Source organism: Cephus cinctus, unplaced genomic scaffold (genome assembly GCF_000341935.2).
Source record: "Cephus cinctus unplaced genomic scaffold, Ccin1 Ccin1_scaffold0564, whole genome shotgun sequence".
NCBI classification, from domain to species: Eukaryota; Metazoa; Arthropoda; class Insecta; order Hymenoptera; family Cephidae; genus Cephus; species Cephus cinctus.
In genome coordinates, this window is record NW_014333216.1 from 469918 (window position 1) to 491844 (window position 21927).

The 21927-nt window shown below is 40.9% G+C and overlaps 1 protein-coding gene across 7 annotated transcripts in view; it reads right to left on the bottom strand.

Moving 5' to 3' along the window:
* LOC107268547 (beta-1,4-N-acetylgalactosaminyltransferase bre-4) overlaps window positions 1-21927 on the bottom strand; it is a 53404-nt gene that overhangs the window by 5165 nt on the left and 26312 nt on the right. For 6 of the 7 annotated variants that reach the window (XM_025085819.1, XM_025085821.1, XM_015741434.2 and 3 more), the window contains 5 exons: window positions 10958-11270; window positions 6825-7135; window positions 6469-6705; window positions 353-536; window positions 32-250 (listed from right to left, as the gene is read on the bottom strand). In XM_025085819.1, coding sequence (XP_024941587.1) covers window positions 32-250; window positions 353-536; window positions 6469-6705; window positions 6825-7135; window positions 10958-11112 — 1106 coding nt within the window. In that variant the 5' untranslated portion in view covers window positions 11113-11270. Of the gene's footprint in view, window positions 1-31; window positions 251-352; window positions 537-6468; window positions 6706-6824; window positions 7136-10957; window positions 11271-11655; window positions 11938-21927 lie in introns of those variants that run through there. The other variant, XM_015741435.2, reaches the window with a different exon arrangement.

Sequence of the window (21927 nt, forward strand, 5' to 3'; positions counted from 1 at the left end):
CAAATAAGGTTAACTAATATATCATTCTAACCTCTTTGGATTGGCCTTCTCCTTTTTGTGTGTAAGCATTTTGTAGCGAGCAATGTTCGCGGGATAGCGTGATATATGGAGACCGTGGGCCTTGACGCGATTTGCCATGTCGTCGTCTTCTGCACCCCAACCCCAAAAGGCGTTGCTGAATCCATTCACCAGGCGAAAATGTTCCCGCGACATTGCTGACACTCCGCCAAATATATCCGCGTATGGCAGCCTTAAGATTCAAAAATTACAATAATTAATTAAAGTTACAACTGCACGCTCTATCGTTACACCATGAGTTTCTTTTTTGAATTTCATTCTCGAACTTACTCACCGATACTTAAACTTGTCCACGGCTACTGACATGTGCCGTGGCTGTTCTGGACAAGTGTACAAATTTCTGTCGTCCTCGGGTAAAAGATCAACGTCATGGAAAATGAAGCAATCGAACAATCGCTCCTTCAGTGCTTCGGTATATCCGACATTCATGAGCATCGCCCTATTGAACTGTCCGTTGCCTGCGAAGCAGAAGAAAAATTGTTTGATAAAGGATGAAGAAAAACTATAAAAAGATATAATAATAACATCTGAACGCAACAAAGAAAACTTTCATTCAAGAGCAGAGAATGAAAACGTGTTAAAGTTTGTATACGACTAAATTCGAGACAAAGCAGAGTGGAAGCGAAGTATGCCGAGCAATTGCTGGAGAGATAAAATTAAGTTTGAGACCTTAAGGCCACCTTGCACTGCAAAAACGGTCGTCGTAATATTTTCCCTCTCAAATCGTTACGTGAACACAAACACAAATATTTGTCCCGTACATCTCGAGTAATTTGTTCAGAAACGATTTAATCTATTAGAAAAATATTTAACAAGCAGCCAATACGGCGGTCTCCGACGCTACGTAACAGCGAGCAGTGTGAATCGGCCTTTATCTCTATGACACAGCAAGATTCGAGGGTCCAAAGAAACTAGGCCAGAACTTACTACCAAGCACGTATACGAACACGGAAACAGTAGCAACATGTACACAGGCACCAGCAATAAAAACGGTACAAGAAATTTCGGGTAAGCTCTTGGTGAGGATGTTAAGAGTCAACTTGAGTTGTCAGCTGCACATCAGACTGCAGCGCCGCCTCCCTTCGATTCGTGAAATTAATCGAGTCAGCATTTTCGACACGAGGGTAACGTATCGGCAGCGACGAGGTTTTCAGGTTAAACAGTGAGTATACATAAAGCCTTATACATATAAAGCTACAGGGTGAACATAAAGTCGAGTTTTATTTTATTAAAGAAAATTCCGGCAATCGATCGTCACTTTATGGTTTATATCGTAGAGACTGGCATAGATTTATTTCACAAGAAGCTCTCGGGGGGCCGATTGCTGCTGCGTTTTCAATCGTTGAAAAATGTTCTCTTTATTTCACATTTTAAAGTTGATACTCTACCGATATACGATATTGGTCTATTCGCGTAAGCATTTATGGTATGCGCAGCCACGTATCGGTTTGCCGGAACGATTTCAGAGTTAAAGTTTCGCCAACTGCTTTCGATTGGATCTATTTCTTTTTTCCTTTTTTCCCCTCTTTTCTTTCTCAGCAGTTGGCTCCCCTGGCGAAACGTTCTCCGGTAACGCCTTCGCGATATATAACTTTGTCAATTTGGTTTCGATGGTTCTTCAAACTTACTGTTCTTGTTTTTTTTTTCGTCTTTTTCTTCCATTTATATGTTTCCCCTTTTTGCTCACTTTTTTCTTTACATCCCATGACGAATTCGCTCCATCTTCGTGTGTACGATGTTGGAAAAGTCAATTTACGGAAAAATTCACAAGAAAATGCTACACGTGGCACAGGATTTCGCCACTAGGAAAACAAAGACGATCCAAAGTTCTCGAAAGAGAGATAGTCTATTTACCAAATTGCCACGTGTATGTACATACAACAGAAACGTGATAGACACTCGCGCAAGAAAAACATAACGAAATTTTTATACCAAATATTCAAAATCGAATATAGACACAATTTTGCGTACGAAAGAAATTCAATTTACCCTAGTCTGATTGTCTTATTCCGAATATACCCAGTGTCCAAACAAAATATCAAAAAGTTCTTCATCTCAGCAACTTCTGCGACAGACGATTTTTTAAAGCTTAACTTCGTAGTATGTACAACGAACAAACTTTTTCATCAAAACTTTACTCAGTATAGTAAAAATAATATCCCCAAACATCCACGTCAATGACCACGATGGCAAAACACAATAAAAAATAAAATTTTTCGAGTTTACGAAATTTGTCGGAAATTACGAACAAAGTTATTATATTATTATAATCAAATACGCCAACCGCAAGAAACTTTTTCTCCATTAAGGTGTCGAAGCCTACCAAAATGTATAAACCCAACGTCAAACCTAACCTAACCTTAGATACACAACAAACCAAGCCTTTACGCAACACAAAGAACAGGATATAAAAGCGTTTGTGGTTAAACAAGAATTTAGCTCATTAATCATATCCCGCTATGTGTAACCTATACCAGATGGCTTCTCATTTTAATAGTAGGGGGTAACGAGGGGGACAGGAGTGTTGACGGAGGGGAAGAACGAAGAAGCATTAAGCCGCGCAAGCCAGACTAGTCAACATAATTTCCGTAAGATAACTTCTTCCCTCTTGTAAAACTAAGTCCCGTACGACTAGGATTTTGCGTTTAAATATTTATCTATCCGCAAACCACAGTGAAACGGTAAGCAGACTTATGTCGGCCATACGTAAAAACGCCGGAAAAAAAAATATGGCGGCGAGAAGGAATGCCGGTATTAATAGTTTACATGCGCAATCGCAGGAGCAGTGCTGAATAGTTCAGAGAAAAATTTTTCAACATTGATTTTCTTCTTGTTCAATCGTCCAGAAGAGATTTTTGAAATTGGAGTAAGGATGGGTGGAGCGACCAAGTAGCTATTCAACTTTAAATAATCGAGATGGTACATGGTTATTCCAGTGCGCTCGTTTCGTTAATGGAAACGCTTCATGGAAACATGGCAGAGACTCAACACTTGCTATTAGCTCGGAACGGTGGTAATAATGAAATCTAGAAGCGGAGACTACCGGTGCACCATTTGGAATATCTGTGTCTTGGGCTCTCATTAACATTAAGAGATGATTGCTCCTCTCTCTGTCTCTCTCTCACTCATGAGTGACCATGATATAATAATAATATTATAATGCTCGGAGTTAAAGTGGATGTTGAAATTTTATTGCAACTAAGGGCTATTTTGTACTTTATTTTTAATCAGAGGCACTAGAGAGGCTTTAGAATTTTTTTAAATTGCCTCCTTCGACTTGATTCAGGTCATAGTTTTGTAGAAGCTATTACTGTGTTTGCGGCTGGTTGTTAGGGATAAGAATCCCAGGGTCATCTCCACGCTTGGGACTTTAGGAAATTCTCTGAATTCGATGAATAATAAAGAGATGGGAGTGTGAGAAAGATTTTTTTATGTTTGCTTGGAGCACTAACCTAACCTGACCTCTGATCGTATCTCGGTAAGAAGAGGCATTGTGCGATTTCAAGTGACTCAGTGCGGGTTGCGGTTATCTTCACGTGGCGACCGTGAAACGAACGTTAATACAAAATCACGTTACCGTCAGTTAAGAAGCTAATAAGCCTGAGAAATATGCGATCGAAAATCCGTCTTCTCGAACGACTTTATTTGAGGTTTCGTCCAATTTGTACTTCCTGCCAAACAAAATGGCGGTGAACGAGTAATAGTATTTTTTTATTTCAAAACTTAGAAACGAGCGCTAACCAGGTAAAATCGTAAGACGTAATTGTTACGTCTTACGCGTGGCTGTCGGAGGAAAAAAATGTGTCAAAAGCGGCGCGAAATTCAAACGATCTACACTTCAGGGACAGTCGATAAGAGACACGATAGCAGCAACAGTAAGAAATAACAAGGATAAAAACTTCGCGTGTCGCTCGCTGGCGATGGAAGTGACGTAACGACGAATTAGAAGAAAGAAAAAAATTAAATTTTCACTGTCTATACAAAAATATGAAAGTATCCGAGAGGGCTTGAGGTTTAAAAAAAATCGCACAGGCATCCTTATGAAAATTGTCCTGATGGGTTGGTCGCGAATTAAAGGAAAAATAAAGGCGCGACCGCTGACAAAAGGTGTGATGTTAACATTAGGCTAAAAATGTTCAATGACTACGAAACATGAACCATTGACATTATCGGATATCACGATCGAAATTGCTAGTCACGCGAATGTTGCTTACATACGTATCATGCCATTAAATTATTTCTTTTGTATCTCGTCGGGGGTTAAAAACCATTAGCTATACACTCGCCTAACTCGACTCAATTAATTTATTACTGTTAAGAGCGTCACGCCTTCCCACCCCTTCGCCATCGCCTTCCCTTCCTACAATTATGAAGCTATCAACATGGAAAATTAAAAAAACAGCACAGAGTCCGATTAAATTATTTTCATGCACGTGTCATGCAAACTACCATTATAAAGTCAAATTTGCAATTTCTCCCCCGCCATCGCACCCTCGAGCAATTATGAAAGACTATGTACCCAGGAAAGGGGGCACAGGCGCAAGTATTGAGAATTTACATAGATGCCACATTAAATAAACTTACGACTGACAAAATAACATTTAGCGCGAGCGCTGGGCTTGTCAATGAATAAACGTATGGATTGGGTGTAGCTTATCGCAGCGCCGCCAACGGATGTTACAGGCAACAGCGGCTGTTCGACGAAAATACAAAATTTCGAATAATCGGATTTCGAATAATTTTGCGAAAATCGCTTTGCCTCCGGCACGCAGTGATGGCCGCAAAATTAATTGCAATCGGCTACCGGACAATACAATTGTGTTATCAGTGATTTTTGCAAACTAACCTCTAAAACGACATACAAATAGACGCGAGTCTGGGTATGTATTACCTCGAGTGATTCTAATTTATTTAACGAGTGTTAAAGTCACGCGATTAAACCTACTAAGATGACGCGGAAGAGAGATAGTTTTTATCTTGTCGGATAATAAATACGGATATTAAAGAGAGACTGTTGATAAACGTACCCAAGAGTACCCATCAGAGGGTTCGAGGGTAGGGGGTCGAGAAGGAGGGGGATGAAGTCTGACAAATCTCGCCTATTATTCCTTACTTTTTTTTATGGTGCAATGGACCTTCTTGGTTTTGCTTGAATTATCGCGGGAACCAAAATGGACGATGATACAGGGGTTTGCTATCCCAGTCAGGATAATCTGCTTGATAAATATTCGCGACAATTATTACTTTGCTCGGGGTTTAAGCTTGGTCTTGAGAAAATGAGAGAAAAAATGGCGACTCGTGTAACAGTTAACCCCTCTCCTGCTCCTACTCCACGTCAATGGGTATTACAGAAATTAACGTAAAATGTAGTTCAATAATAGAATTTTCATTAGCTTCGTTCGCCTCAATTGACGTTGACATTTCGGGTAGAAAAATAGCCGGGCGTTATCGTGACAGGTATAAATGGATCGAATAGAATTAAAAGTTATTTTTATCAGACACCGAAACGTCGTATTTTCGCTTTTCTCATATTGATCGATGTATAAGCACTGGATTTGTGTTACTTTTAGTGTCCTTACGATGATGGAGTATATTAAGTTATTTCGTAAATAGAATGAAATTTGCCCAATCGCACGAGCGACCGTATCTGATAAATGTATCTGTGCTATCTTATCGTATACAACAATGAAATCTTCGGCATTCTAAATTTAACGTAATAGCGACGCGTCGTTTGTACATATTTCTTCTTCGGAATATTCAGGACGAACAGAAATTATGTAGAAATTCGAGATGCCCGGGATCCGCTTTAATATTTTCGCTCGTGGCTATTTGAATTTCAAAACGCTTCTCCATGGCTGAAATCGCGCTCGAGCCATTTGATGCAATTAAAACAATGTTGAGTTTTCGTTCTGCCTCTAGTTATTATACGTACTCAACTACGTACACGCATTTGTCAAGATGCTTTTACGAGCTCATGAAAATCTAAGGGATGTGTAATGTCTGTTCATTAGACATGTATTATATATATGTACGTATTTTATATATATATATATATCATCCACGATATAGACGAATGCCGCATTGCAGTACAAGGGGTAGTTTCCATTTGACGATTAAATTACGCTAAGCTCGTGTTACATAAGGCACAAGAAAATTGGCGACATCGCCCTTTGGTAAATCTCTAATACAGATCAATGACGACAGGCAAAGCTCAGCAGCCCCGAAGACACATCGGGGGAGTGAATAAAAAGCATCCAAGCGCAAAAAAAATGCTGTGAAGGATCGAGCGATGAGTTTTCGTTGATTTACGGGAAACCAGATGAGACTTTTTTCTTGAAAAAAAATTTAAGGTAAGCTTAAAAGTAATAAACATAAGATATCGGGACTTACCTTCTTGCTCCACGACGAATATCTGATAATTGATCTGTTGCCTTAACAAAATTGGGTGCAGATTGTACAGGAGAGTTTGAAGATGCTGCGACCGGTCGCGATAGGGGATGATTATGGCAACCTTGTGTCTGGCTATGCACTCGCTTGGCCAGCCTTTTCCGCCGTGCTTCACGTCTGCGAGCGTCTTCTCGATAACCGGAAGTTCCGGGGGCGACGTGTTTACCGTGACTGGACCGACTGTGGATGCAAAATTATAGGGTTTGTGAATTATTTTTCAATTTTTCAGGGCCGAATATAAAGTCCATAATATATATATATATATATATTATATATAGGATATATATAGTAATACTCACTGAGATTTGGGGGGATGAGCGGACATCTCTCAAGTAATATACTGTCCGTATTGTTATGTGTTAGCACATCTTGGAAGACCGCCGAACCACCACTACCACTGCCACTGCCCGTACCAGTGCTGCCACCGGATGTGCCGGTTGGAGCAGCCTCGGATCTGGACACGTTGTTATTGACAGCACGTGACACAGAGTCCAAAAGGAAGGTCATGGATGAGACGTTGCCGTTAGTGCTTCTGGAATAGGTGGACGCCGTAGCTGGACCATAGATGATCAGACCTCGTGGATGATTTCTGTAAGAGTGGTCGGCGTAGCTGAAAAAAATGTTTGTTATTAAACTTATAAAAATATAGATAAATTATTAATTAAAAATACTACGTGATTTTCATAAGGATATATATATATCAATCTATTTAATTGCTTAGGCGAGATTATTTTTATTATTGAAGATTCTCCACGAAACCAGCCTCACTCTCCCCATCTTTCTGTACCCAGCATCCCTCTCTCGACTGTCATGGAGAAGTCTCGAGATTATAATGCAAATTTACGTCCGCCTCGTAGCCTCGTGAGTTTTTCGCTCGGGCGTAGCGGTATTTGCAAGTTCCGGAAAAATATATGCAATCTTGAAATGCACCGGAGTTGCACCGTTACGCTCGTGAAAGTTTCTTGCGCGCGAGAGACATTAAATGGACGTGAGAAAGACGGGGACGATGTCTTCGTGAAATTGGGGGGGAAAAAAAAAGGAAATTTTAATACAACACGCGAATAATTATGCAAATTTTTAATATAATCTCAAAATCGTTGTAAGCAAATATATATAAACCGAACGTATCGCTTGCATTCTTATTACGTCCGATATTCATTAGATCGAGCCAGGTGTGAATTAATAAAAAGCTTTTTGCGCAACAAGGATAAAGCGTGTTCGATAAAGCGAGTGCAGAGCCGCAACGGGACGTTCTGGAATTTAATAAAATAACAAAGCGCGTGTATAAACGTTATTATACGTTAACGCAAATCTCTATTTATGATGGGTGTCGCCATAACCCAGCCGGTTATGATCTTTACGGTATATGTGCTATACAAATATATAGATATACAGGTTTATGGGATATTTTAGCATCGCCTATAATTTTCCTTACCGAACGGGGGCGTTTACGGGCGCAGCGAGAGGAAGAGATTGAGAAAAGGGTGAATATCGAGGCGCCTTTTTATTTTGATTTTTCACTGGCCCCAAGAGAGAAGTTGACAACATTTTTTAGAGGCTGCACAAATTTTTCTCATATTTACGGAATATTACTAATCATGTAATTTGGAACCCGAAAGGAGCCCAGAACGCCTTCTTGTGAACGAGCGGACATAAGGGGCGTCATCTGTACCCGTTTTGTACATGTTCGGAATAAGTTGACGAAAATATTTTTTTTGTACAGTTCTAAGGGCAGAACTATTCGCGTCTACTACGTAAGAATCTGAATCTCGTGGAAATCTCTGGAATCCGATGATATTTGGAAAAAAAATGATTTACGGGAAGTTAATAGATTTTTGTTCAATCTTCATTTTTTCTTTTTTTTTTTTTTTTTGGAAAATCACGAAAACTTACTCAAATTTATCGCGAACTATAGAACTCAGTCGCATTTTATTAGTTATCTGCTGGAAGTTGATCTGCTAACTTCACACGCATATTTTGCCTTCGCGTCGAAAAGTGACAATTTTCCACCAATTCGCGCCTCGTTAACATCGTTAGCAGGAATTACGTGAAAGTCGTCATTGAGATTGAATTCAACGTAACCCAGTCGGACTCGAGTCTGCGTAAAGTCTTAAGCAGTGCTTGTTTATCCCTCGCGTTATATCCTATTTTAACGAACGCCGAACGTCAATACGAACTCTGTATAACGAAAAGTAGGCTACGAAAAGTGGCGTAAGCCATGTTATTTCGGGAAATTATGGCAAATATTATTTCAAGATTCCTCCAATACCTCCCGCAGCTCTGTGAGTATACATATATAATACCTAGGACGTACACCCGACAGACTCCAGAGACAAGCGTACCACTGAATTCGTAATAAGAAAGGTACACAAGCAAGAAGAGGCAAGTCGTTCACGTTTATCGTACAATAAAAGTGCGAATCATCGAATAAAGTCAATACGCATGAAGGGATAATATTTATTTTGCATAATAATAATATTAAAAAAAATGTTCACTCCCACATAAAATCGACTACATAACCAAAGTACCGATTATTCGAATTTCATTAATAGTACATAACTCAATAAGCATACATGTTGCGAATCACATGTAATTTTCACAGGTAGTTTCATACGTTAAAAAATGTCAATCAAGTCCGGACGGTTTAACCGCAGAGAACTATACGCTGGCGTACATATCCCCTTTGACTTTTTAGCACTCGCCATTTCACCTGTCCCCTGTATACCTTTTGCTTCCCTTCACCGTTAACACTTGCGAGTAACGTCCACTGGGCTGTAAAGGCGGTTGTAAACACGCCCCGTAACAGTGGGAACAGTGAAAAGCATTTTCGCACGGTGTACGGCGCACAACGAAATATGCCCCTTTGGAAATACCAAAAATTGCCGCGTACGGCGCCACCGTTCTTGACGTTAACGCGACGCGATACAACGAGCGCGTCAACGTCCACCGTTGTTAAACTCCCTGACGTCACGCCAGCTCCGATCGACGTCGACGCTCGGCTACGAAAATTCGAATACCGATAACTCTTATCAACAGGTTATACGAACGAGGTGAAAAATCGATATTGAACTATAACGAACGATCGTCCTTGGATTTTATTACCTGAAAGGCAAACGACGAGTGAGCTTTAAACGATCGACCAATGGGATTGAGCGTATTGACGCTGTCTATGACGTCATCCTACGTATTATTAAAGTACAGCTAGGCATCGGTACAACGTATACTTTGGCGTACGATTAAAGTCCGTGTATAAGAGAGTCGTATAATTTTGATTATTGTTTTCAGAAAATGACGTCATCGATGACACATATCACGTCGATAAAATATTGTTATATACGTCGAGCGATGATTTTGATTTTTTTTGTAAATATATTTTTTATTAGTTTTATTAATTAATATATTGTCGCGAGTATCGACGATGGTCGTATTGTTTATTGGATGGTTGTAATCAATTTTCACTGGAGCTAATCAATCGTTTTCTTCTCGTGTGGGGTAGCGGCGAAAGGGTACTGTACTCAACGCGTAAGCCGGCAATCGATTTAGAAGCTGATACACAGCTTCCCAGGTGGTAATATACACGTATGTTTTTATTCGTTTGTGTGTATATATATATATATATATATAGTTCACGGAAATCATCGGATTACTTTGCCATTATGACGCTGCAGCGGGAATTGTTTCGTATACTCTGACTAGACGCTTCCGTTATGCAGTTCACGGAAATCATCGGATTACTTTGAGCTTCCCAGGTGGTAATATACACGTATGTTTTTATTCGTTTGTGTGTATATATATATATATATATATAGTTCACGGAAATCATCGGATTACTTTGCCATTATGACGCTGCAGCGGGAATTGTTTCGTATACTCTGACTAGACGCTTCCGTTATGCAGCCACTTTACCTTGTTACTGGCAAAGTAATGAGATTTCCCTTCGCCTTTGGACTCTCAATGTAAAATCGATTTTCCACTAGCTCCGCCAGAGTGCACTGTGTACACGTGAAATATTTGCAGAGCAAGGAAATACCCGCGACGGGAACGAGAATGAAATTTTGAAAGCTCCCAGCGAAATTTTCAAACCACACCGCTGCAGCATCGGGCGACGAGCAAATTACGTTGAAGCCATATAGGGATAGCTCGTGAGTCGCGTGGATGGCAACTTTTTGTCTTAAAAAATTTTTTTTTAAACCTACATATATTTAGTGGAAATTTCATATAGGTTTCGCAATGTCAGGCCAGTTAAGAGCCGCGTAATAATTGCAATGTAAATTACGAAAGCCATAAGTATTTCGCGCACAAGTTAAATCGCAAAAAAGTAGTATTTTACCAAAATCACGAAATTCTATCTGGAACGCGCATACCTCATTGTTCGCAAAGAGAAATTCTAGGAAATAGGAAAAAAAAAAAAAAAATATCCACAATCACTCACCGAGTGGCGTTGATCGTGAAGATCGTCTCGATCGATCTTCGATCCAGTATCCCGCTAAGGAGATACTGCAGCGCAATCAGCGCGAGCACGAGACACGCCAGGGCCTTGTAGAGGTGGGCGCGGTGCCACAGTGCCACAGCTGCGGCCAGAGACATTGCATCCGCGAGACAACATCACTTCCTCCTGTAGCCGGAAGAAGACAGTGCTCCCTGCGAAGTCACTTCGGTATCGAGTGGATCGACCTGGAGACGATAACCTTCGTCGGATATTGGATGCAGCATCACCGCTTGCGTATGGACCGGGACTATAGTGCCTGAAAAATCAAAAATGCAAGAAACCATTAATAGTCTCGTAGCCACGTGTACCTTCGTACATAATTATTGTATTTTTTAATACAAATTTTATCATTCTTATTAGTCCAAGCAATCTGTATATACAATATAAAAAAAATGAAATATGGCTAAAATCAATCCTACGTATCGCTTAATTTTAACACTCAAAATTCACATAAATCTCACGCACTCGTGTCACACTCCATCCATGTACATATAGATTTATAGTATTGTTAAAATATCAACCGATATTTTCGGGCAATTCACAAAAGCGATTGAAATTTAAACTATGAGAATTACAAAATCAACCGCCCGTCGTTATTGAAATATATATAGATTATTGTATGTAAGTAAAGTGGACAATACCGATGAATATTGTTGACGAGTCGTCATATATCTCGTCCTTAGTCTCGTCGTCACATCGGCATTATATTTCGTGAAACAGAAGATTATTCAGGATTGGCTGATGGGTTCTCTTTAGATTCTCGTTCTGAATGTTTTTCATGCCACGCGGTTTCGATTGCTTTAGTCGATAAAATGGCATAATCAAAATAGAAACCCTGTCGCCTGGTATCTCTCGCTGCTGATATACTTGGTGGATACACTCGATAACACAAAGAGAATTCAGTGTTTCGCCGCAGACAGTCGATTTGCGAAATGGATGAGCGAGCCTCGTGCGCTTAGCTATCTCGGTTCCCGTGAAAGGAGAGAGGGGATATCAGTATATGTATACGAGTGCCCTCGGTGTAGCTTAGGATAATTAAGATGTAGAAAATAACTCCGTCGATAACCAACCGTTATGTATATGCGTTGATCGCGGTTTCGTATGAATATAGGATATGAGACGTTTCGTGATTTTGGAGCCTTCGGAATCACGAGACTTTTTGTAGGGTTTGTGCACTGGGCAGGCGTCTTCAGAAACAATTGGACAGTGGAGTTTTTAAAATAAAAAAATAATTATATATTGTCCTATAAGTTACAGGACTAGGTATCCTTAATATTCTATTTTCTTTCTCTCACACGTGCATTCTCACACTTTATAATTGTCTCTCGTTTGTACCGTAGGCGACAACAAGTGTTTTTGTTTACTTATTCTCTCTGCTAGCCTTTTGGATAGGAGAGAGGTAGTAGGAACCACAATACAGCAGATTACACAATGCGTCCGAAGACCGTGGTCCAGTTGAAGGTTAGGATGATAATGATTCAGTACCCACGGGAGATCACAATGAACCCCGTTTGCTGAATCCCTTGTCTTAAGGATAGGTTCGACTCAGACAGCTACTAATCGCAATGATATTGGGAGCTGAATCTTTTTAAGGTGGGTTGTTTTTGTGGATGAAGAGGATTGGTTTTTTTTCCGAGCTTTTTGATAATTTACACTTTCCAAATCTTTACTTGCTTCTTGTCGTCTTGTGGTTTACAAGGGTCTTGTCGATTCGTCTAGATAGATACGAGTGGACCGAATGAATTCCTATCGAGGAAGCCGCTGCTTATATCCTCGATAGGCCTACGTTAAAACTAGTGGGGACAACGACTTTTATCCACCCGAGGTGTTAACGTCGCTTTTTGGATTCAATATTTTGATTTACGATTGGATTTGACTATTTGATTTGACCGATTCGATTAGCGGTTTCTTCAAGTACCGGCTTACTGGTGTTTCTATTGTATTCGGCGCGTGCCGGCTTATAGCGTCTGGGCACTTGTTTGTTTTGATTTCAGTCTGTCGGCTGTATTTCGGATTCTGGGAATATTGAAAGTAATAATTTCTAATATTATATCCTCATGACTGTCGCTGTGACTAGTTTCAAGGGAATTATGCAATATTAGAGAATTAAAGGTCCTATATACTCTTTCCTCTATCGGCGTCGCTGTGAGAGGTCGATAGGATTATTGAGGAATTCAAGGATTTGAGGAGTTCTCTCAGATACTGTTATGCACATCCACAGTGCGCTATAGGTAGATAGCTCTTTTAATTAATTAACTCTTAACTCTTTATAATAATTCTAAATTTCTTAATTTGTGGGGCTCTTGACGTATCAATCATCGAGAATGGCTGTTTAGGAAGGAAAAAGGATAGAGGATAGGGGGGTATAAGGGTGGAACGTTACAATATGTATATATGCACTGCAGGACGCATAAAAAGTTTTAAAAATAGTAAATGAAAAATTTTGAAACCGCCGGTACACTTGCTTCAAGAGATACGTAAAATTTAGAGTCTCGCAAATCGACGTTCCCACAGCGATGTATCCCGGCGTAGTTGCATATCGTAGGTGATGCTGCGGTTGCAGGTGCGTTGCACATACCGAATGAAATATACGGGAGGTAGGATAAGCACTGCTACGTTAAATTTTACGAACGTTAAGAAAAAAAGAGAATTATGGAAAGAAAGAAAAATTATAAAAATTTTAATAGGTCACTCGATTTACGATACAAGGAACACTGGGAACAAAGGATCGAGGGTTCATCGTAGGACAGAGGGAGATAGAGATATGAATAAATCAATACCTCTCAGAAGAGTGAACTAGAAGCTGATAAAAGAGATAGAGACGAAGTCGTAGTACGAGATTCGAAGGGATAAGAGATCAGCTCCCAAGATAGAATCGATCGGTAGGAAGAGGCTGTGAGGTTGGATTCGTGCATTAAAAAAAAAAAAGAAAAAAAAAAAAAGAAAAAAAGAAAAAAAGAAAAAAAAAGAAAAAAAGAAAAAAAAAAGAAATCGAACACAACCACTTTACGTAGGAAAATTTTCAAAAATTTTCGACGAAAAAATTTTCTACAAAAAATCTCACGGCCCTGTGCTGTCCGTATACCAAGTGGCGTTACGTATGTATGTGCAGCTGAGAGCACGCGTTAAGCCGCACACGCACCAGACCGTACAGAGCCGACGCGTCGGATCTGCAGCGACAGCAAGTCGGTGCCGAATGATAATAGAGAGATCGATAACAAGCGTCAATAGGCTGTACGTGAAAATGGTCGTGACGTAAAGCAGCAATAATAACAATATGCAAAATAATTACATACACTATGGATTAATCGATAATCAATTTGATCGATAGTCAATTAAGGGATTAAGGACCGATTAAGTAACTTTTAAATATATACATATATATGTATATATGTATACACGCCCTAACTAAAATCTCGTACAACTTAACGTGTTAAACGTCGATTAGTTCAGCGCCATCGATGAACCTAATTGTTGATACACACATTAGTTAACGAGTGGCAATTGCATAAGTGACAAAAAGGAGAAGCCTAATCGTCAAATTTCGCCGTTTGATAACACGTAGGACGGATGACTGGTATGCACGTGGCATATGACGTGTCTGTATATGCGCGTACGCAACCTATCTCCCATCTTCTCCAGTCTCGTTAAGGACGTACATACATATATATACGTCACGTCCGGTACGTGGCTATCCTATACGTATAGCTAAGTCCAGCTGCTAGTTTATCTAATACTCGGTATACCTATATATGTCTCGCGTTATGTTACTCCGCCACTGAATTCCAAACTGTTGTATGCACTAGGATCGCATACATTTACAATGGTTATATGGTGAGTCCACATTGGACGACAATCGGCCTTGGTATTCTATAGAATAAAATTTCTACGGAGACTGTGTAGATAGGTGATAACACGTGTCACTCGTGTTAAAGTAGAATCGCGTGATATTTTGGATTTAAAAAATTTTTTGTTAATTAAACAAATTTTTTTAAATCGAATACGAAGTATCGTAAATGATTTTTCTTTTATGAGAGCAACGCTCTGCATCGAATTTTTGAAACGATGAAATCTGTCAAAAATAATACACGCGTGTTCCGTACATACGTTATGGTCCAAGTTGAAGCACTGAGCTGCAATAAAAATGGTGTTGCTATATGTATTGTCGTGCGAGTTATCAATCGGTACTATAGAAAACCTTCGGATATCGTTTTATTAATTCTCGCCGACATATTCGCGTATTTCAATAATGCACAGCTGTATACTGACAGACCACGAGATACGGCTTATGCAATCGTCTGTGGCAAATAATTTAATGTAATTTCCTTTGAAGAGGGATAATACAAACGTTTACATGAAAATACAGCGTTCGTGCAACGTGGCATAAATTAGAGCAGCATTTACGCCGTACTCGGTATACGACTACTGGCAACCATGTGAACGGCCAAGCATTACGGATAATGATTTACGATAACCATACACGAATAGAGCATAAGTACAGTCTAGTTAATAACCATAATTGGATAGGAATAAGTGGCGAGTGATCAAAAAGTCAAGACCGCGTAAGTGACCGGCACGTTACCTTTGCTTCGGGCTGATTCGCAACGAGCGACAGTATGAATAACGCACACACTTGCCACGCTTATTATCCCACGGTAGATTAAAAAAAGATCGTTTTTACACGCCTCGTGAAAATGATTGGTCCCCAAGATGGCGCTCGTTGACTTAGGTCATTGAAACCAATAAAAACGTCAAGGGTAGTAGTGAGAGTTTCTATGTACAAAGTTACGCTGTCCAAGATAGTACAGTGCGATAAGTATCGTAAGTCGTAAGTATCCATTGGAACCCCGTGGAGCATAGATGGCGCCACGAGCGCGCTACGTGAACCAGAGCCAGAAAGCCACGCAACCCTTCCGTCCATTAAGGACATTAAAAGACCACGTGTCCGCCACTTAGAACTCGTTAAAAACTTTCAAGGAATTTTATTCCTGCCATATATTTTCCTTCGACATTCATTGACAATTACGTCACGTTTTTTCGCCCTGTTACGTACATCCCAACGATTACCTGTAATCCGGCCGAAGTCACATTTGCCGTGAGTTCGAAGACTCCCGAATAGATATACCCGGTAACACCCGTTATAGCCGCAAGGGGATCGAAAGTGGTTTAGTTCGACTTTACGTTAGATTTTAGTCCCGAAATTGCTTCCTCAATTACAAAAATAAAAACGTAACATGATATACATATATGTGTATGTAAAATTGCGAGACAACGTTAATCGGAAATGAGACTTGTTTCGAAAAATATTACTTCCGGTTCATTTCACTCTATCTTTCCATCCTCCTCATCCCTTCCCAAACCTCTTCTACCCCTCGTACCGGTAGTGTCAACCCTTTTCATAAAAATTGGAAAATAAATCCGAACCCCCTGAACATTTCAATATTTATCTTTTGCGAATCTAACCCAAAACCATTTTTCCATTACAGTATGATACTTGTGTGGTATTGAGCATTGGCAATTCTTTTTTTGCAAATATATATATACATATATATATATATTCGTCCGCATGTTAAAGCACATAGGTATATCTCGCTCTTGACGAATAATTTATTCCGGGACTTAGCTGAACAACATGTAGATCGAGTATAAGTATGTGGATACGTGACGTAACGTAATGCAATGTTAATGCGTTGGTATGACAAGAGGTTATGGGAGACGTGGTAAATATGATGAATAGGTTAATGTGATAAACGAGGTGTTGTCGTACGTAGATATAAAAAGTGATATACTAAAGCGCGAAAGAGTGCGGACAGAGTAGACGGGGTACAGCGTTGGAACATTTTTTAAAATAAAAAAAGTTTCCTTTTTTTTCGATTTTGAAAAAAAAAAATCATCAAAAATTCATCTCAACTCCCTGATCCAAGAGCACAGTGACATAAATCCACAATGCCACCATGCTAAATGCACGTGGTACGACCTCATAATATAAACATACTCGCTAACGACAACATATGACTATAAGATTCCACATAAATTGCGTTTACGATAATTGAACAATTTTCAACGTTTCCTCAAACCGTACCAGACCCGACTACAGGAATGTCCTCGACGCTTGTTATTCTCTTCTCGAGTATCCCTATTCTCAGCGGAGTCTCAATATCCGATCGCAAGTGCAACTGCACTCGATGCAAGGAACAGCCCGTCGCATTGCAGTAAAATCGTCGTTTCGGCCAGCTAACGGGAATCACTTGAAAAGCCCCAAAAGAGAGCGTTAAGCGGACGCATAAGATTGATTAGAAAATGTTTTTTAAATTTTCAAAAAAAATTTTGTTCCCCACGAAGATAAAGGTCCTATACAAAAAAAAAAGAAACATAGCATTGGTCAGCGGTGACGTAAAAAAATTGCAGCAAGACTGCCAATTTGATACAGGCCGACACTATCGGAGAAAATACGACGTACGTATACGACGCACGAGTGGGTCACAAAATCAAGCACAGATAAAAGCGATTGCGAGTGACGTTATTTATGAACGTGACGAAAGGTAATTACAAAAGTTGTCCATAGCTGCGCATAAGCGTTCGCAAAATCTTCCTTCTGTCCGCCGGGCTCGGATGCAATCGATAAAACGGCGGGTTTCCATAAAAGAGATTGGTCCAAGGTACGGCGAGACCTCGACGTCATAGCTCATCGGCGATGCCGTGGAGCGACGTTCATTTTATCAGACGGATGACAAACGACAAGTCGCAGTCGGGTCCAGCAGGTGGATCGACTTGCATCTCGTGCACTATTTATACATATAGAGACATATTTATACATTATAACAGAGAGAGAGAGAGAGAGAGAGAGAGAGAGAGAGAGAGAGAGAGAGAGAGAGACAGAGACAGGGACAGGGACAGGGACAGGGACAGAGACAGGGACAGAGACAGGGACAGAGACAGGGACAGGGACAGGGACAGCGACAGAGACAGAGACAGGGACAGGGACAGAGACAGAGACAGAGACAGAGACAGAGACAGAGACAGAGACAGAGACAGAGACAGAGACAGAGACAGAGACAGAGACAGAGACAGAGACAGAGACAGAGACAGAGACAGAGACAGAGACAGAGACAGAGACAGAGACAGAGACAGAGACAGAGACAGAGACAGAGACAGAGACAGAGACAGAGACAGAGACAGAGACAGAGACAGAGACAGAGACAGAGACAGAGACAGAGACAGAGACAGAGACAGAGACAGAGACAGAGACAGAGACAGAGACAGAGACAGAGACAGAGACAGAGACAGAGACAGAGACAGAGACAGAGACAGAGACAGAGACAGAGACAGAGACAGAGACAGAGACAGAGACAGAGACAGAGACAGAGACAGAGACAGAGACAGAGACAGAGACAGAGACAGAGACAGAGACAGAGACAGAGACAGAGACAGAGACAGAGACAGAGACAGAGACAGAGACAGAGACAGAGACAGAGACAGAGACAGAGACAGAGACAGAGACAGAGACAGAGACAGAGACAGAGACAGAGACAGAGACAGAGACAGAGACAGAGACAGAGACAGAGACAGAGACAGAGACAGAGACAGAGACAGAGACAGAGACAGAGACAGAGACAGAGACAGAGACAGAGACAGAGACAGAGACAGAGACAGAGACAGAGACAGAGACAGAGACAGAGACAGAGACAGAGACAGAGACAGAGACAGAGACAGAGACAGAGACAGAGACAGAGACAGAGACAGAGACAGAGACAGAGACAACAAAAAACGGAGACACGTACAAGATATTTTTATGAAAGATAATATTAACGATACCTGCTACGTCACGGGTAACAATTATTACGATCATTTTTTTTTGTTTTTTAACGAATCACGCGATTCAATTAGAATCGGCTCGTTAATTCGTTATCGCCGATTGCCTCCTCGTCCTTCTGTTTTTATTGGCCGCGTTGTCTTTAATAATTGTCACGTACCGATTGCGCCGATTTTCATTGGTTCTTTGTTCGCGTATTGGCAGATAACGGACGTGAATTGTACAGCTGAATTTTATGGTGGGGCGAGAGAGGTGGTCGGGGGGGGGGCGGCGGCTATGGGAGTAATTACGATGCAAAATTAATAGTCGCACGGTTGATTTCAGGTGTATACGTATATGTACATATATGTATGTATACATATTTATATAGCTATAGAAGGTGAACATTATCCTTCCTCGGCTATTTTCGGTTTCCCTCGACGATGATTAATGCCGGTGGGTCCGACAAAGTGGGACGTACTATTTTCGGACGCATTATTGCTTGCGACACGAGTCACGTGAGCTTTCTTCTGTAGCGCATTGAAAAGCGGCCTTTAACGTCCCACGAGAAACGCCGGAGAAAGGCGACTTACACAGGAGACGAGCGAATATGCCTGCTGTTGTCGAGTTAGGAAAAATTCATTGTGTAGGAACGAGAAGTTGATAAAAGAAAAAAAAATTAAAATCCTCCAAATCAACAATAATTATTTGACGTGTAAGAATAAAATTTTTTACGAGGTGCAAGAGTGGAAAAAAAATTTTATACGTAATTACGTAACCGACAGCAACAGAGCGCGATACATGTGTGGGTCCTTTATAAATAGATTTGCGAACATTGATTATCGATGTAGATAGGAATTGCCGAAAAAAATAATACTTATGATTTTCGTTACTTTGGTTATTTAATTGCACGCCTCCGTCGCGCGCCTTCAAATTTCACAGTGGCTGGTGCGATTTCGCAATTTACCCCAGGCTCGAGTTCAAGGGTTAAACGTGAAATTGGATATACGTAAAAGTGACGGGTTCGGTAAATTTAGTGTTAAGAAAAATATATATGTAAAAAGTTTCTTTAGCGCACCGATCGTTATCAATTATTTATTGTCCCATTAATTGAGAGATTATTTGCGAGGTTTGCCAAAAAAAAAAAAGACAAACACAAAGACCATTTATCAAGTCCTGTAATAAACGATGCGACTGCTATCTGACACGTTCGACCCGTAAGGATGATTAGCAATGACACGCACCCCTGTACCACTCCTCTGTAGATTGACACTTGCGTGCAAATGTGCGCAGTGACGTCACAGCGGGCCTCCTTAAACACGCAATACGAGGATAACGCGTAATTAGCCTTCAATTACCGTTAAGACGTAAAGCGGACACGTGAAAACGATCGTAAAGACTCGGCAAGACGTTTTACCGTAATTGTGGGAAAAAAGGGAAAAAATTTTTTTTTTTTTTTTTTTTCAAAACCGTTGAAACGATACCGACGACAATCTCTCTCGCGCGTCTCGTACCTATCGAGATCCCCACGCAGAAATTCCTCCGAAGACCTCGTTAATCTTCGTTTGCCGCGTCGCGTTAAGGCGGATTAATTAAAACGTAGCGTCAGCGTAAATCCAATTAGTCGCAGTCATCCGAGTAAAATTCGAGATACAGTAGAAAGCTGCAATATCGATAATTAAAAAATTCCACTACAAGACAGCATCTACCCCAGTATAAGATCGAACAGAGCACGCGACTCTTTGGTCCACTGTATAAAACAGATCGGAGATAATGGAAACAAAGAAAATTTTTTTTTCAGGAATCCAAATAGCAATCGGATCCTGAAAAAGAGCTTGGATCAAAGATCCCGCAATACTTTGATAACCGGACCCAGCATCCAAATTGGGTCCAGAGATCATTAGGACACGTCCGACTACTTGCAGACTGACTTTACGTTTCGTCAGTGTGTACTGAGCTTTAATATTGAGAATTTTCCTTGGCCCCCTCCCCTCATTCAACCATTCCCCCCCCTCATTCAACCATTTCCCCCTCCACTCGCGTCGCCCCCCTTCATCCACTTCCGATTCCACTTTCTCTCCCGTCTCGACGAAAAAATCAAAGGCGCCCTCGTCGGGTAGCGACAATCGCGAAGATACGAAATCTGGAGACGATTGACGTCATACGCGAAATTCAATGGTCGTTATTATTTCGCCACCCGTTAAACAAAGGACGACCAGCCTCCACGTGTAACCCGACACAGTAATACGTCTGGCTTAGCATACGTGCTCGCGTCCTATAGACTGTATATCTATATACAGAGAAAAGTTTAGAAATCAAATTAATCGTCGCGCAATGGAAATGCCAACTAATTGCAGCGATTTGCGTGGCGATCCGAAGCGGAATGATTAATGGGAACACATTGATATATGCATACGAGGAATATCCACAGAACATACACTATTTACGTTTGTACAAGGCGAGAACAAATATGGTCCAGATCATCCAACCGAAAGACGTAATATCAAATGCTTTACGACGCGAGCTCGGCTCCACGTTCGCAGTCGATTTTCATGAGAGGCAGACTTACAGGTATCTCAGGGCGCGTCACGAATTTGATAATAAAAATTTACAAAATTTCTTTTCGTCGATAAATACCTTTTACGGTGTACCGATAACCCGTTTTTTTTTTTTAAATTTAAATCCTCTGCTCGCACACAGAGTTTACAAAACAAATTTACTCATTTCTACGCCGTCATTAGGTCACGACCCGGCAATACGGGGTGTCACGGACAAGATCGTCATTTTAATATTAAGCGTACAGAAGTCAAAGCAAAAAAATTACACACATCGGGACCCCTCCTACCTCCCTCGGCCCTTCGTCCAATTTTCACAATCAAGAAGCCAGATGAAAATAATTGCCGCACGTAATTCCCACAAAGAGACCCTGTGGCATCTTATGCACGTGGCTGGCCACATACGTGTCGTACCTACTGGAGGGGCTGACTACATACAGGCCGTAGCTACTGCCCGTGCGCATGGAGACATTACTTACTGTCTGGCTATATACGTGCTATATCTACTGTCAGGGCCGTGTGACGCGTTCTGCAAGATGCTTACTGAGCGCGCGGGGGCGGGGGGG